This window comes from Pristis pectinata, chromosome 37, assembly GCF_009764475.1.
Source record: "Pristis pectinata isolate sPriPec2 chromosome 37, sPriPec2.1.pri, whole genome shotgun sequence".
In the NCBI taxonomy this organism is placed as follows: Eukaryota; Metazoa; Chordata; class Chondrichthyes; order Rhinopristiformes; family Pristidae; genus Pristis; species Pristis pectinata.
In genome coordinates this window covers 7046052-7062069 of record NC_067440.1, presented here as the reverse complement: position 1 = coordinate 7062069, position 16018 = coordinate 7046052, and the positions used below count along the sequence as shown (strand labels likewise).

Below are 16018 nucleotides of genomic sequence, written 5' to 3'. Positions count from 1 at the left end.
CTGAGAGGCCTGTTCCTGCTGTTTCTTAAGTTCGTCTGACTTGCAACAGCATCCACACTGGCAGCCAAGGCTCACCACGATTAATCCCACCTGCTTTTATACTTATGTTCTCTCTGGGCAAGTGTGAGGTGATGCTCTTTGAGAGGTCAAATGTAAGGGGAAGGTGTACAGTTAACGGTCATCATTGATGTACAGAGGGATCTTGGGGTCCAAATCCATCACTCCCTGAAAATGGCAACACAAGCGGATAGAGTGGTAAAGAAGGTGTATGGCACGCTTGCCTTCATGGGTCGGTGCATTGAGTATAAGGCAATATGGTTGCTGCTATATAAAGCTTTGCTAAGGCAACATTTGGAGTATTGTGTGCAGTTCTGGTTGCCCCATTGCAGGAAGGATGTGGAGACTTTGGAGAGGGTGCATAAGTGGCGCACCAGGATGCTGCTTGGATTAGAGTATTAGCTATAAGGAGAGGTTGGATGAACTTGGATTGTTTTCTCTTTAGCTTCAGAGGCTGAGGGGAGACCTGACAGAGGCTTATATAAAAAAAAATTGAGGGGCAGAGATAGGGCAGACAGAATCTTTTTTCCAAGGTAGAAAAGTCAAATTCTAGAGGACATGCATTTAAGGTGAGAGGGGGAAGTTTAAAGGGGATGCGCAGGGCAAATTTTTTAGAGAGTGCTGGGTTCCTGGAGCGCACTGTCAGGGGAGGTGGTGAAAGTAGATACGATAGAGGCATTTAGACAAGCAGATGAATATGCCAGGTATGGATCATGTGCAGGCAGATAGGTCTAGTTTAATTTGGCATCATGATCGACACAGACATTGTGTGCCCAAGGGCTGGTTCCTGTGCTGTACTGTTCTGTATCTCTTCCCGCCACCCCATGGTGAAATTATGATCATGGAACCCAGCAGGCCCCAGGATATTCACTTTACCATCAGATTTAAAAGTGAAGAGTTCCTCTCGTCTGACACCTGGGCTCACTCATGAGATGTGTCTGATCAAACCTTGCATGAGGAAGTTTAGGTGACAGAAAGCTATCTCTGAGCAGAATGGTTCAACAATTGTTCTCATATTTGCGTCTATGACGTGGCGGGTTTCGGAGTACTCTGACATGGAAGAGGAAAGCATTTTCTAATATTTCAACAAGTGGACACGGAGCGATGTTGGAGCTTCACTCTGCATCAACCCACGCTCTACCTAATTTGATGTATCGATATGATGGTGTAGAAAGAACTCTTACCTAAACCTTGCTACATCTGTCCGGGGAGTGCTTAAGAACTGAAACAGAGGCAGGAACAGACCATATTGCCTTTTGATATGACTCTGCAATTCAAAAGGTCAGGTTTTCTTGGTACCTCATTTACTAAAGAAAGTAGAAAATGCTGCAAGCACTCAGCATTTCTCTTTCAAGCAGTGTTGAAAGAGAAATAGAGTTAATGTAGGATTGTGTTCTCTCTGACCTCCCTTATTTTACAGCTTTTAACCGTCTTTGCTTGTGTTCAACATCTTATTCCCACGACAGACTTGGTCTTGCACTATCAGAGATATTTCCTTTGTCTTTTCCATTTCCTATCCAATCCTCTCTTCAACTTGAACATGTTTTCTCTTTTTCCCAGTTCTGACAAAGGGTCTTCGACTTGAGCCCTTAACCCTGTTTCTCCCTCCACAGACGCTGCCTGAGCTGCTGAGTCTTTCCTGCCTTTTTTGTTTTTGTTTCCAGTTCTTTTGATTTTTCACCTCGCATTTAACTTTCTCCTGGATTCTTTGATTCCTCAAATCCTGAGCATCCTCAAGCTTCTGGATTGAAGAATTACAAAAGGGTTAGAACTGTATAAGTAAATAAATTTCCCCTCAATGGCTGATCCCTTTTCCTGAGGCCATGGTCCCTGGTTGTAGATCCTCCACCTTGAAGAAACAATCTCTTGGCGTCTTCCAATTCCCCCCTTGGGATTGTTTTCAATGACATTGTGCTTCACTCTTTTTCAGTCTTCAATGCCTAAAACCCAATCGTAGTCAATGCCTTCTCAAAGGATAGCCCCATCATCCTAGGCGTCAGTCTTGTGTATTCAGTCCTTGCTCTCTCTGTGCTTGGTCTGTAGGGTAGATGAATAGACATGGACACAATGAGCTGAGGTGCCTGCTTCCTGGCCAAGTGATGCCAATGGACTTGCTTTGCAAAATCTAATATAGTCATAGAGTAATACACCACAGAAAGAGGCCCTTCGGCCCACCATGTCTATGCCGAAGGGTCTACCCTACAGACCGAGCACATAGAGAGCAAGAATTGAATACACAAGACTGACGCCTGGGGTGATGGGGCTATCCTTTGAGAAGACTACAGTTGACTACAATTGGCTTTTGGGCATTGAAGACTGAAAAAGAGTGAGGCACAATGTCATTGAAAACAATCCCAAGAGAGGGACTGGAAGACGCCAAGAGATTGTTTCTTCATGGTAGAGAATCTACAACCAGGGACCATGGCTTCAGGAAAAGGGATCAGCCATTGAGGGCTGAGACGAGGAGGAATGTATTTACTCAGACTGTAAATAACCTGGTGACAGTAAATTCCTTGGTGATTCAAGTGCTCATCCAGTGCATTTTTAGAATGTTCTGCCTTCATCACCCTCTCAGTGGTTGTGTCCCAGATTACAACCACCCGCTGGGTGAAGAATGTTTTCCCTTAGATCCTCTCTAACCCCTCACCTTAAACCTATGCACTCTGGTTGCAGACATCTCTGTTATGGGGGAAGGTCTCACGCTGTCCACCCCTTTGTTTGCCTCCTATCAGGTAACCCCCCCGCCCCCCCCCCCCCCCCCCCCCAGCCTCTGCTGTCAGCAGAGCGGAGTCCAGCCTATCCAGTCTCTCCTCGTAACTGTAACGTTCCATCCCAGGCAACTTCTCAGTGAATCTCCTCTGCACCATGTCCAGTGCTATAGCGTCCTTCCTATAATGTGGAGTTTGCACGTTCTCCTTGTGACCTGTGTGGGTCTTTTGATTCCCTCCCACATCCCAGAGGTGTGGAGGTCAGTGAGTTAATTGGTCACCGTAAGTTGCTCCTAGTACTTGGGTGAGTGGTGGAATCTGCGATTGATGGGAATGTGGTGAGCATAAAACGGGAGTAGTGTAGGATTAATGTAAGTGGGTGCTTGATGTTTAGCAATGCACAGAAGACGCTGGAGGAACTCAGCAGGTCAGGCAGCATCTATGGAGGGAAATGAACAGTCGACGTTTCGGGCCGAGACCCTTCATCAGGACCGGAAAGGAAGAGGGCAGAAGCTGGACTAAAAGGGGAGGGGGAGGAGCACGAGCTGGCGGGTGAGAGATGAGGGGTGAGGGAGGGGGCTGTAAGTGGGAATGATGCAAGAAGCTGGAAGGTGATGGGTGGGAGAGGCAAAGGGCTGAAGATGAAGGAATCTGATAGGAGAGGACAGTAGACCATGGAATAAAGGGAAGGGTGAGGGCAGGGAGGGGAAAGAGAAGGGGCCACAGGAATGAGGGAAAACGAAGGGGACGGGTGGAGGAGGAAAACAGGGGAGGGGTTACCGGAAGTTAGAGAAACTGATGTTGATGCTGTCAGGTTGGAGACTACCAAGACGGAATATGAGGTGTTGCTGCTCCAACCTGCGTCTGGCCTCGACGCGGCAGTAGAGGAGGCTGTGGACAGACCTGTCAGTGTGGGAATGGGAAGTGGAATTGAAATGGCCGGCCGCCTGGAGGTCCTGGCTGTTGCGGCTGATAGAGCAAAGGTGCTCCTCCCTTTGATGCTTAGTGCAGACTCAATGGGACCCGTGGGCCTGTTTCTGTGCTGTATGACTGACTCTTCCGCAGGGGCAGGTAAGTGGGTAAGATGTGAGGTAGGTGCTCTTTGCACAAGGTTCTCGTGCTCCCATTGCATGGACTCAAAGTTCTAGAGAGACTGCGGTTCCCACATTGGTTCTGTGGTGATTGACGAGACCAACAAAACCAGAGCAGAAGCAAGTCATCTTTCATCCAGAATAATAAGGATGTTATTATTTCGGTACACGTAAAAGAAAAGTGGCGTATTTGTTAAATGGTGAGAAATTGGCACTGTTAGTGGTCTGGGTGTGCTTGACAACAATTCACTGAAGGCCAACGTGTAGGTGCAGCATGCAATTTGGAAGGCATATTGTATGGTAGCCTTTATTTTGAAAGAGATTAATTACTAGGAATAAGGATGACTGATTGCAGTTGTACAGGATGAAAACATGGCTTTGTTATTATGTACAGTTTTAGTCTCTGATCTCTGGAGGAAGTGCAGCAAAGATTTACAAGACTGGTTCAGGGATGGCTGATTTGCCGTACAAGAAGTCAGTCAGTTGAGACTATTCTCTAGAAAGTTCGAAGAAAGTTTTTATTGAAACTTACAAAATTTTTACGAGGATTTGACAGGCTAGGGGCAAGGAGGATGTTTCCCCTGTCTTGAGGAGGCCAGGATTGGGGTGCAAAGTTGGAGAAAGAGGGGTAAGTCATTCAGCAATGAGGTGAGGAGAAATGTGGTGAACCTTTGAAATATTCTACCAGGGATGGCTGTGGAGCCTAGGTCGTTATGTTGATTTAAGAACAGATTTCTGTATTTCTAAGCATAAAGGGACTTGAGGGACAGTACTAGAAAATGGTGCTGAGGTAGATGATAAGCTGTGGTCTTGAAGGGCCCTGCTCCTATTCTTAAGTTCTGTAACAGTGTCCAAGATTGGGGTGTGACGCAGCAGGTCAGGCAGCATCAGTAGAGAGAGAAGCAGCTAACGTTTTGGCTCCATGAGCTTTCATCAGAAACGCCATTTTTCTCTCTCCACAGCTGCTGCCTGACCTGCTGAGTATTCGCAGCATCCTGCTGCTCTTCCATTGGCACTGTGATTTTGCAACAACTCGTTCAAAACAATGGCACCACTAACAGTGCTGCACTCCCTCACTGCTGGCATCGGGGGTTGTGGCCTGGGTTCAGTGGTATTGGGAGGCAGGTATAAATGGGGCAGTGAGTTATTATTAGAGGAGGGTGGTGCTTTGAACAGGAATGGAAGACAGGATCCAAGAAGGCACAGCAGGTAGAACTCATAATTCCAGTGACACGTTAATTCCTGACCTTGGGTGCTGTCTGTGCAATGTGCGCACATCTTCCCTGTGACGATGTGGGCCTTCCCTGTGTGCTCCTGTTTCTTCCTCCCGTAGCCCAAAGTTAATCTGGAGTGAGGGTGCAGGGGGGAGGTTGAGGGGAATATCTCTGAAAGGGTTAAACCAGGGTGACCATGGGGATAAGCTGTAAACAAGGTTACCTGGTCAATGAATGAATGGGAGCAGTTAGTGAGAACGTAGTCAAGCCTCCCCTCCACCGATCCCCCTTCAGGCACTTAAGATAAAGGTGCTAAGCGTTACCCCTGCCCCTGTTGAGTCTCACCAATGTAGAGGAGGCCTAGCTGGGAGCATCGAATGCAATAGATGACACCGATGGTGCTAAGTGTTACCCCTGCCCCTGTACCTCCTCCCTCACCATCATTCAGGGCCCTAAACAGCACTGTGAATCCATCGGTGTCATCTATTGCATTCGATGCTCCCAGTTAGGCCTCCTCTACATTGGTGAGACCCGACACAGATTGGGGGACCGCTTCATCGAGCACCTTCGCTCCGTCCACTGGAAGAGCCAGGATCTCCCAGTGGCCAGCCATTTTAAATCCACTTCCCATTCCCTCACTGACATGTCTATCCAAGTTGAGGCTAAACACAGATTAGAGGAACAACACCTCGTATCCTGCCTTGATAGTCTCCAACCTGATGGCATGAACATCGATTTCTCTAACTTCCAGTAACCACTCCCTCCGCCCCCAACTTTGGTTTTTCCCTTCTCGCTCTGGCCCCTTTACCCCTTCTCTTTCCCCTCCCCCACCCTCACGACCTGCCCCTCACCCACACCTTCCTCCGTCTGGTTCCCCACCTCCTTTATTCCATGGTCTACTGTACTCTCCTATCAGACTCCATCTTGTTCAGCCCTTTGCCTCTTCCACCTATCACCTCCCAGCTTCTTGCATCATCCCCACTCCTTCTTCCACACACCCCCCCCCCCCCCATCTCTCAGCCACCAGCTTGTGCTCCCCCCCCTCCCCCCCCCCCCCCCCCCCCCCACTCTTTTATTCTGGCTTCTGCCCTCTTCCTTACCAGTCCTGATGAAGGGTCTCGGCCCGAAACGTCGACTGTTCATTTCCCTCCTTAAATGCTGCCTGACCTGCTGAGTTCCTCCAGCATTTTGTGTGTGTTGCATAGTCAAGTCAAATTGAGTTTATTGTCATATGTGCAAGTACAGTGAGTGAGGTACAGGTACAATGAAAAACTTACACCAGCATCACAGGTATGTAGATTCAGACAACACAGAACATGTTATACAAGATGGCAAAGAAAAAAATCTGTGCAAAACAAGACTTTTTCTTGCACTAATCAGATACAACTCCATGCTAGTTCAAGATGTGGTCTGTGGTGTTCCGTTTGTGAGGTGGGGTTAGGGTTGCGCAGGTCAGTTCAAGAACCTGATGGTTGTGGGAGAGTAGCTGTTCCTGAACGTGATGGTGTGGGACTTCAGGCTTCTGTACCTCCTGCCCGACAAAACATAGACAAAAGAACGTAGGAGTCGTGAAATGCAGAGCAGGAAGACGTGCCCGGCAGGTCAGGCTGAACACGTCCTCCACTCCCAGAGAGAAATGCAGAGCAGGAAGATGTTATTATTTTAGATTTCCAACATCTGAAGTTTTTTAAGAGGTTGAGAGGTGAGGATTTTGTTGGGGGATGAGAACCATGTGAGATGAACAGGTAAAGCCGTGAGGCTCGAGGAGTTGCTGAGGAGAGGGGCCAGGGCGATGCCTGCTGGCATTGGGCGGGAGTTGCAGTGTCCGGCCAGAGTGACGCTTCATTCTTGTGCCTCCAGGTTTCGTGGGGATGGAGCTGTCGGACGTGGTGAACAACGCCATCCTCTCGGCGTACAACGGCAACCTGCTGAATGTCAGCCTGGGCAGCCCCCTGGACAGCTGTTCAGTCACCTCCAACGACGCCCTGCTCTTCCACGAGAAGTGCGGCACCCTCATCAAGCTCAGTAATAACAACAAGACGGCGGAGAGGAGGCGGCCGCTCGACGAGTTCAACAACGGCGTGGTCATGACCAACCGGCCGTTGCGGGACAATGAGATGTTTGAGGTGAGCTTGTCCGTCCATTGTTGGGCCACGCACCGCTCACTCATTGGTATCATCTTCCTTCTGGCTCATCTCCTGTTCGGTGATTCCAGACAACATACTGGCCCTGCTTTTCTGCTGTGTTACTGAGTGTGGCGGGGGGTGAGGTGACCTCCTGGTCAAGATGTGGATGCTGCTGGCAGGACCATTGCTTACAGCCTATCCCGACTTATCCTAAGGAGAGACCAAAATGCCTGTCGATTAAGTACAACCTTGTCAGTAAGGAACAATATGAATGATAACTTGAACAGGTAATAGAACATCACAGGAACGGGCTTTTCGGCCCACATTGTCTGTGCCGTCCCTTTGAGACCAAATGAAACTAACTCCATCTATCTGCACACGATCCATATCCCTCCATTCCTGGCATGTTCATGTGTCTGTCTAAATGCCTATTAAATGTCATTATTCTATCTGCTTCCACCACCACCCCTGGTAGCCCAGTCCAGGCACCTAACACTAACATAGAGTACTGCAGGACAGAAACAGGCCTTTCAATCCATCTAGTCCATGTCGACCTGATCTTCTGCCTAGTCCCATCTACCTGCACCCGGGCCATGTCCCTCCAGACCTCTCCCATCCATGTACCTATCCAAACTTTTCTTAAATGTGTTGTGTACCAGCAACAATAGAAACACAACGAGCCATGTTTAAATGTTAGAATCTATTTATTAATAACTACTTGTAATAATCAGAGAAATAAAAATGTGAGATATCAGACATTGATCCCAAAATAACCTGAAGTGTGTGCGCGTGTGCGCGTGCGTGTGTGTGTGTGTGTGGCAAGTTCCCAAACCCCAAGTCTAAGAACAGTTCTTAAAGTTCAGTTCAGCAAGTCATGAAGCAAAACGATGAGCAAAGGCTTTTGAAAACCACATTAGAACGTAGAGAGAAGGAGTTTACAAATTCCACAAGTTCCACGATGGAACCAATGCAACACCCCAATCGCCAGAGAACTCTTGCTTTCAGTCAGAGATATCTGCCACTCTGAGGGCACTCCATACGTGGCCGTCCACAGATATACCTGATTCCTGGTACAGGTTATCGACAAAGTGGCCTCCACAGATTGCTCCAAATATCCATACATGGATTATGAGGTGACAGTCACAACGATTGTGCTTCACTCATAGATACAGAGACTGGCAGTCAGTGCTACCAACTTTTATCTCTCTCGCGCTCTCCCTCTCCGTCTGTGCAGTTGCCAGCATGTCCATGAAAATCTGTCTTCAGACTTGTACATCATTCCAGTTATAGATGCTTATTTGCTACCCACTCATAGCAGTCAGATAAAGCCACACACACTACCGCACTACCATCCAGGTGCCTTAAAGGGACACTCACCAAAGAGCAACCTGGCTCGGAACAAATATTACAGTTGAACACGCATCTACACTCATTCCACACTCGCATCACCCTCTGAGTGAAGACGTTTCCCCTCAGCTTCCCCATATATGTTTCACCTTTTACCCTAAACTTATGTCCTCTTGTTCTAGTCTCATCCAACCTTAGGGCCGAAAGCCTGCATGCATTCACCCTTTCTATACCCCTCATAATTTTGTACACCTCTATAAGATCTCCCCTCATTCTCCTGCACTCCAGGGAATAAAGTCCTAACCTATTCAACCTTTCCCTATAACTCAGGTCCTGGCAACATCTGCGTAAATTTTCTCTGCACTCTTTCAAGCATTGATATCTTTCCTGTAGGTAGGTGACCAGAACTGCGCACAATACTCTCAATTCGGCCTTAACAACATTTTATACAACTTCAACATAACATCCTAACTCCTGTACTCATTGTCTCGATTTATGAAGGCCAAAGTCCCAAAAGCTCTCTTTATGACCCTCTCTACCTGTGACACCACCTTCAAGGAACTATGGACCTGAATTCCCAGGTTCCTCTGTTCTACCGCACACCTCAGTGCCCTGCCATTCACTGTGTAAGTCCTACTCTGGTTTGTCCTCCCAAAGTGCATCACCTCACACTTGTCTGCATTAAATTCCATCAGCCATTTTTCAGCCCATTTTCCACATGCCCTGCACATCTCCCTTAAACTTTCCCCCTCTCACCTTAAACCTATGTCCTCTAGTATTTGATATTTATACCCTGGGAGAGAAACTCTACCTACCCTATCTATGCTTCTCATATACTCCTCTCAGGTTTCACTTCGGCCTCCAACAGTCCTGAGAAAATAATCCAGGTCCTCCCTAGCTTACGAACGCCTGATTTATACGCAGCTGGTAGAGACCCGGCAAGATAGATTTTGCTAGCTGCTGCGGGGCTGCAGTCGTCTTCGGCCAGGTGGGAACTCTGTCTGCGACCATGTTTCCCACTTGTAAATCGTTCACAGGATCAGAACCCTGTCATAACCTGGCAGTGCCTGTATTTATAAAGTACCTTTGATGTCCAGGACAATTCACAGCAGAATAATTATTTAAAATTGGATTGGACCATGCAAGATGTTAGGAAAGGTGATCAAAGGCTTGGGCAAAGGTATTAAGGAGACAAGGTCGAAAGAGATGAAAAGTTGATGGGAATTTCAGAGCATAGGTCCTCAAAAACAGAGCGTAGGATTAAGGTGAGAGAAAGGGAATTTGAGGGAAATTTTATTTTTTACACACAAACTAGTTGATATCTGGAACGCGCTGCCAGAGGAGGTGGTGTGATCAGATACAATCACTGTGTTTAAGAGACATATAGACAGGCACTTAAGGCATAGAAAGATATGCACCACATAGGATTAGTGTGGACGGGCATAAAAAGGTCAGCATAGATACGTTGGGCTGAAGGGCCTGTTTTTATGTTGTACAACTTTGACTCTAAGTGACCTCACCTGGGCCTTCTGCGTGAACTTCTTTACTCTCATTACAAACCCTTCTATCGCTGCCCCACCCTCTCTTTCGTCTTTCATCTGCCACTGGCTCTCTGACTCTTTCTCCCCTGCACCCAGAGGAGGTCTGATGCAAAACTGGCTCAGATCAGAATCGCAATGGAACCACGACACCTTGGCACGTAAAGCACACCTTGGTCCTGTGTTCCTCACTGGGTGTGTGGTATCAGATTTGTTGTGCTGGTGCCCTTGTGTCGTATGATGTGAAAGTACTGTTATCCTCATGTGACACCTGGTGCATTCTGCCCAAGGCTGAAGCTTTATTCTTTACAAGATAGGAATTCCAATGGGGTAATAAAATTTGGCTGTGGATATCCTCTTGTTCTTCAGGTTGTATGTTGGACCTCAAGGTAAACATACTGTTATTAAGATACAGTAATAGAGTCATATAGCACAGGAAATGGGCCCCTCCCACAGCCATGTCTATGCCTCCCATCTACACTAATCCCATGTTCCAGCACTGGCCTGGAGCCTTTCTAGTTACTTATTTAATGTTGTGAGAATCTCAGCCTCCACCACTCCTTGAGGCAGTACGTTCCAGATTCCGACCACCCTCAAGGATGGTGGATCCCCTCTAAATATTAACTAGATAACTTGTCCAACTTGGGTTGTTTTCTCTGGAGCATCGGAGTTCGAGGGGAGACCTGATAGAAGTCTATGAAATTATGAGGGGCACGGATGCAATAAACAGTCAGAATCTTTGTCCGAGGGTAGAAAGGTCAAATACCAGAGGACGTGCATTTAAGTTGAGAGGGGGAAAGTTTAAAGGAGACGTGTGGGGCAAGTTTTTCTTTCCACAGACAGTGGTAGGTGCCTAGAATAGTGCAGGGGTCGTGATGGAAGCAGATATGATTGTGGCAAAAGAGGCTGTTACATAGACGCATGAATATGCAGGGAGTGGAGGGATACGGATCATGTGCAGGCAGAAGAGATTTAGTTTAATTTGGCATCGTGTTTGGCGCAGGTATCGTGTTTGGCGCAGACATCGTGGGCCAAAGGGCCTGTTCCGGTGCTGTAGTGTTCTACATTTACCCTATCTATGCCTCTTATAATTTTGTACTTAATGAGTGCAAGTTTGCAGATATTATAGCTTTGGTGTTAATTGGCTCAGGGCAGTTATTTGATGTATTTTCAAAGACACGTTTTATATACATATGTTATGCATTATAAAAATTGTAATATCTAGTTAATTTTGAAATGGAATCTGTAAAATCTCTTTCTGCTCTACATATATTTTAAACAATTTTTATTTTACCTATGCCACAGATCCGAATCGACAAGCTGGTTGACAAGTGGTCTGGGTCCATTGAGATTGGCATCACTGTGCATAATCCAAATAACTTGGACTACCCGGCAACAATGACCAATCTCCGATCAGGTCAGGAGATCCTGCCTTGATGCAGTTTTGTTGTGAGTCTAAGATGTGTAGTCTTGCACCCTCCATAACCTTGAGGTCATCCAGTAACTCTTCATTACTGGTAAGAAGTCCTGAACATCACAAAAACTGCAGATGCTGGAGCTCTGAAATAAAAACAGAGAATGCTGGAAACACTCAGCTGGTCAGGCGGCGTCTGTAGAGAGAGAGAAACAGTTTGTGTTTCCAGTTGAAGACCCTTCGTCAAAACCGGGAAAGCAATAGCAAGTTAGCGTGGCAGAAAGGGTTGGGGAAGTGATAAGGAGGACAAGGGAATATCTCTGATGTGGAGAGACCAAGGTTGCCGTGGGGATGAATTGTAGAGGCAATCCGGTTGAATAGTAAATTGGACAGTTAAGAGAGAGAAAATACACAAAAAGTATGAAATGAGGTTAGTTACAGAGTGAGAACAAAAACAAAGGGGTTTTAAGGTGATGGCATATGTACAGCGAGGAAAGAGAAATGCAGTGGTTATTGGGGATTCTATAGTGAGGGGAACGGATAACAGATTCTGCAAAACCGACAATGAATCCCGGATGGTGTGTTGCCTCCCTGGTGCCAGGGTACAGGATGTCACAGACTGGGTCCAGAATATTCTGAGGGGAGAGGGTGATCAGCCTGAAGTCTTGGTACATGTAGGTACCAATGACATAGGTAGAAAAAGAGAAGAGGTCCTGAAGGAGGAATACAAGGAGTTAGGAAGAAAGCTGAGAAGTAGGACCTCTAGGGTGGTAATTTCAGGATTACTACCTGTGCCACGTGCTAACGGTAGCAAGAATAGAAAGGTCTGGCAGATGAATGCATGGCTGAGTGACTGGTGCAGGGGGCAGGGCTTCAGATTTCTGGATCATTGGGACCTTTTTTGGGGGAGGCATGACCTATTCACTAAGGATAGGTTACACCTGAACTCCAAAGTGTCCAATATCCTGGAGGGAGTATTTAATTTAGCTGTTGGGGAGGGTTTAAACTAATCTGGCAGGGGGATGGAAACCAGGATGTTAGGATACAAGATGTTAGGGGTAAGAGAGGAGGTTTATAGAAACAAGCCCAAGACGGTGTGCAGTGAGGATGGCAAGAGGACAGGCAGGTGAAAAGTCAGGATAATTTGCTGAGCAATAGAAGTACAACAAACCAGGATGTTGGGATAGAGGATGAGGTATATAGAAACATGTCCAAGATAGTGTGCAGTGAGGATGGTAAGAAGGACAGACAGGTGAAAAGTCAGGATAATTTGCTGAACAATAGAAGTACAACAAAATCAATAGCAGATACTGGACTAAATGTACTATATTTAAATGCATGTAGCATTAGGAATAAAGTAGATGACCTAGTGGCACAACTACAGATTAATAAATACGACATTGTGGCAATCACCAAGTCATGGCTTTATGACGGATGTGATTGGGAATTAAATGTCCAGGGGTACACAATGTATAGGAAGGATAGGCGGGTAGGCAGAGGGGGAGGTGTGGCCATGATGGTTAGTAATGATATAAAATCAATAGAAAGGAAGGACATTGGGTCAGAAGAGGTGGAATCCTTATGGGTGGAGCTAAGAAATAGCAATGGTAAAAAGACAATAGTAGCATTTATATATAGGCCCCCTAATAGCAGTCAGGAAGTGGACTATAAGTTGCAGTTAGAAATAGAAAAAGCGTGCCAGAGTGACAACGTTAAGATAATTATGGGGGACTTTAACATGAAGGTGGACTGGGAAATCCAGCAAGGCAGTAGATCTCAGGAGAGTGAGTTTGTGGAATGTCTACGGGACGACTTTTTGGAGCAACTTGTTGATGAGCCCATCAGGGGATTGGCTGTTTTGGATTGGGTGCTTTGTAACGAACCAGAGGTGATTAAGGAACTAAAGGTAAAGGAACCATTAGGAACTAGTGATCACAATATGATTTGAGTTCAGTTTCAAATTTGAGAAGGAGAAGCTGATAACTGGTGTATTGATATTTCAGTGGAACAAAGGAAATTACAGTGGTATGAGAGAGGAGCTGACCCAAATTGATTGGAAGAGTAAACTAGCTGGAGGGATGGCGGAGCAGAAATGGATGGAATTTCGACAAGAAATAAGGAAAATGCAGGATAGATATATTCCAAGAAAAAAGGTTTTGAATGGAAAAAAGGCACAAATGTGGATAACAAGAGAGGAGAAGGCTAAAAATAAAAGCAAAAGGGAGGGCATACAAGGAAGCAAAAATTAGTGGGAAAACAAAAGTTAGCATAAATAAAACAAAAATTAGTGGGAAAACGGAAGCAAAAAATTAGTGGGAAAACAGGTTTTTTTAAAAACCTGCAGAAAGAAGCTAAGAAGGTCATTAGGAAAGAAAAGATGAATTACAAAAGGAAGTTGGCGGATAATATTCAAAAGGATACTAAGAGTTTTTTTAAATATATAAGTAAAAGAGAGACACGGGTTGATATAGGACCAATCGATAACGGTGTGGGAGAGATTATAATGGATGATAAAGAGATGGCAGAGGAACTAAGTGAGTATTTTGCATCGGTCTTCACTGTGGAGGACATCAGCAATATACCGGTTAGTCAAGGAATGGAACTGAGTTCAGTTAAGATTACTAGAGAGAAGGTGCTAGGAAAACTAAATGGGCTAAAGACTGATAAGTCTCCCAGACCAGATAAGGTGCATCCCCGGGTTCTGAAGGAGGTGGCTTTAGAGATAGTGGAGGCATTGGTGATAATTTTCCAGGAATCGATAGACTCCGGCATGGTTCTGGAGGACTGGATGGTCGCAAATGTAGTTCCACTGTATAAGAAAGGTGGGAGGCAGCATAAAGGAAATTACAGATCTATTAGTCTGATGTCGGTGGTGGGAAAGTTATTAGAATTGATCCTCAAGGATGAGGTTATGGAATACTTAGAGGTGCAAGGCAAGATAGGTTCAAGCCAACATGGGTTTGTGAAGGGAAGATCCTGCCTGACCAACCTATTGGAGTTTTTTGAAGAAATCACAGGTAGGGCGGATAAGGGAGAGGTGGTAGATGTTGTGTATTTAGACTTTCAAAAGGCCTTCGACAAGGTGCAGCACAAGAGACTGATTAATAAGACGAGAGGTCATGGAATTACAGGTAGAATAACAGAATGGGTGGAGCATTGGCTGGTTGGCAGGAAGCAAAGGGTGGGAATGAAAGGATCCTGTTCTGGTTGGCTACTGGTTACTAGTGGTGTTCCACAGGGGTCAGTGTTGGGACCGCTTCTTTTTACCCTGTACATTAACGATTTGGATGAAGGAGTAAGTGGTTTTGTGGCTAAGTTTGCGGATGACACCAAGATAGGTAGAGGAGTAGAGGGTATTGAGGAGACAGGAAGGTTGCAGAGAGACCTAGATAGTTTAGGAGAATGGGCAAGGAAATGGCAGATGAGATTCAATGTTGTGAGATGTGCAGTTGTACACTTTGGAAACAGAAACAAGCGGGCAGATTATTATCTAGAAGGAGAGAAAATTCAAAGTACAGAAGTACAAAGGGACTTGGGGGTACTCGTGCAGGATACCTTAAAGGTTAACCACCAGGTCGGATCGGTGGTAAAGAAAGCAAATGCTATGTTGGCGTTCATTTCAAGAGGTATAGTGTATAAAAGTAAGGAAGTGTTGATGAGGCTGTACGGGGCACTAGTGAGGCCTCATTTGGAATACTGTGTACAGTTTTGGGCCCCATATCTTAGGAAGGATGTGCTGATGTCGGAGAGGGTTCAGAGGAGATTTACAAGGATGATTCCCGGAATGAAAGGGCTTATGTATGATGAGCGTTTGTTGGCTCTTGGACTGTACTCACTGGAGTACAGAAGAATGAGAGGGGACCTCATAGAAACGTTTAAAATGTTGAAAGGACTGGACAGAGTAGATGTGGCCAAGCTGTTTCCCTTGGTGGGTGAGTCCAGGACCGGAGGGCACAATCTTAGAATTAGAGGGTACAGGTTTAAAACAGATGAGGAGAAATTTCTTTAGCCAGAGGGTAGTGAATTTATAGAATTCCTTGCCAGGTACAGCAGTGGAGGCCAGGTCATTGGAGGCGTTTAAGGAGGAGACAGAGAGATATCTAATTAGTCAAGGTATCAAGGGATATGGGGATCAGGCCGGAAATTGGGGTTAGAATAGTTTTTTTTCTCATTGCCCTCCCCCCCCCCCATTTCTCATTTCTTTTTCTTATTTTTTCCCCTTTTCTTTCGAGCAGACTTGATGGGCTGAATGGCCTACTTCTGCCCCCTTGTCTTGTGATCTTGTGAGATTAAGTTGTGCTAATGGGTACAGAAGAGCTTAACAGGATGCTGCCTGGATTAGCGGGCATGAGCTGTGAGGAGAGGCTGGACAAACTTGGGTTGCTTTCTCTGAAGCATCAGAGGCTGAGGGGGCGACCTGATAGAGGTTTATAAAATTATGAGAGGCGTAGATAGGGTAGACAGAATCATTTTCCCAAAATAGAATTGAGGCATAGCAGGCACGGTAGTGTAGCAGTTAGTGT

The 16018-nt window shown here is 46.1% G+C and overlaps 1 protein-coding gene across 2 annotated transcripts in view; it reads left to right on the top strand.

Moving 5' to 3' along the window:
- The window catches only part of neurl4 (neuralized E3 ubiquitin protein ligase 4), a 94121-nt gene that overhangs the window by 8879 nt on the left and 69224 nt on the right, over positions 1-16018 (top strand). For both annotated transcript variants that reach the window (XM_052044745.1, XM_052044746.1), the window contains exons 3-4: positions 6931-7196; positions 11387-11498. In XM_052044745.1, the coding sequence (XP_051900705.1) occupies positions 6931-7196; positions 11387-11498 (378 nt within the window). The remainder of the gene's footprint in view (positions 1-6930; positions 7197-11386; positions 11499-16018) is intronic.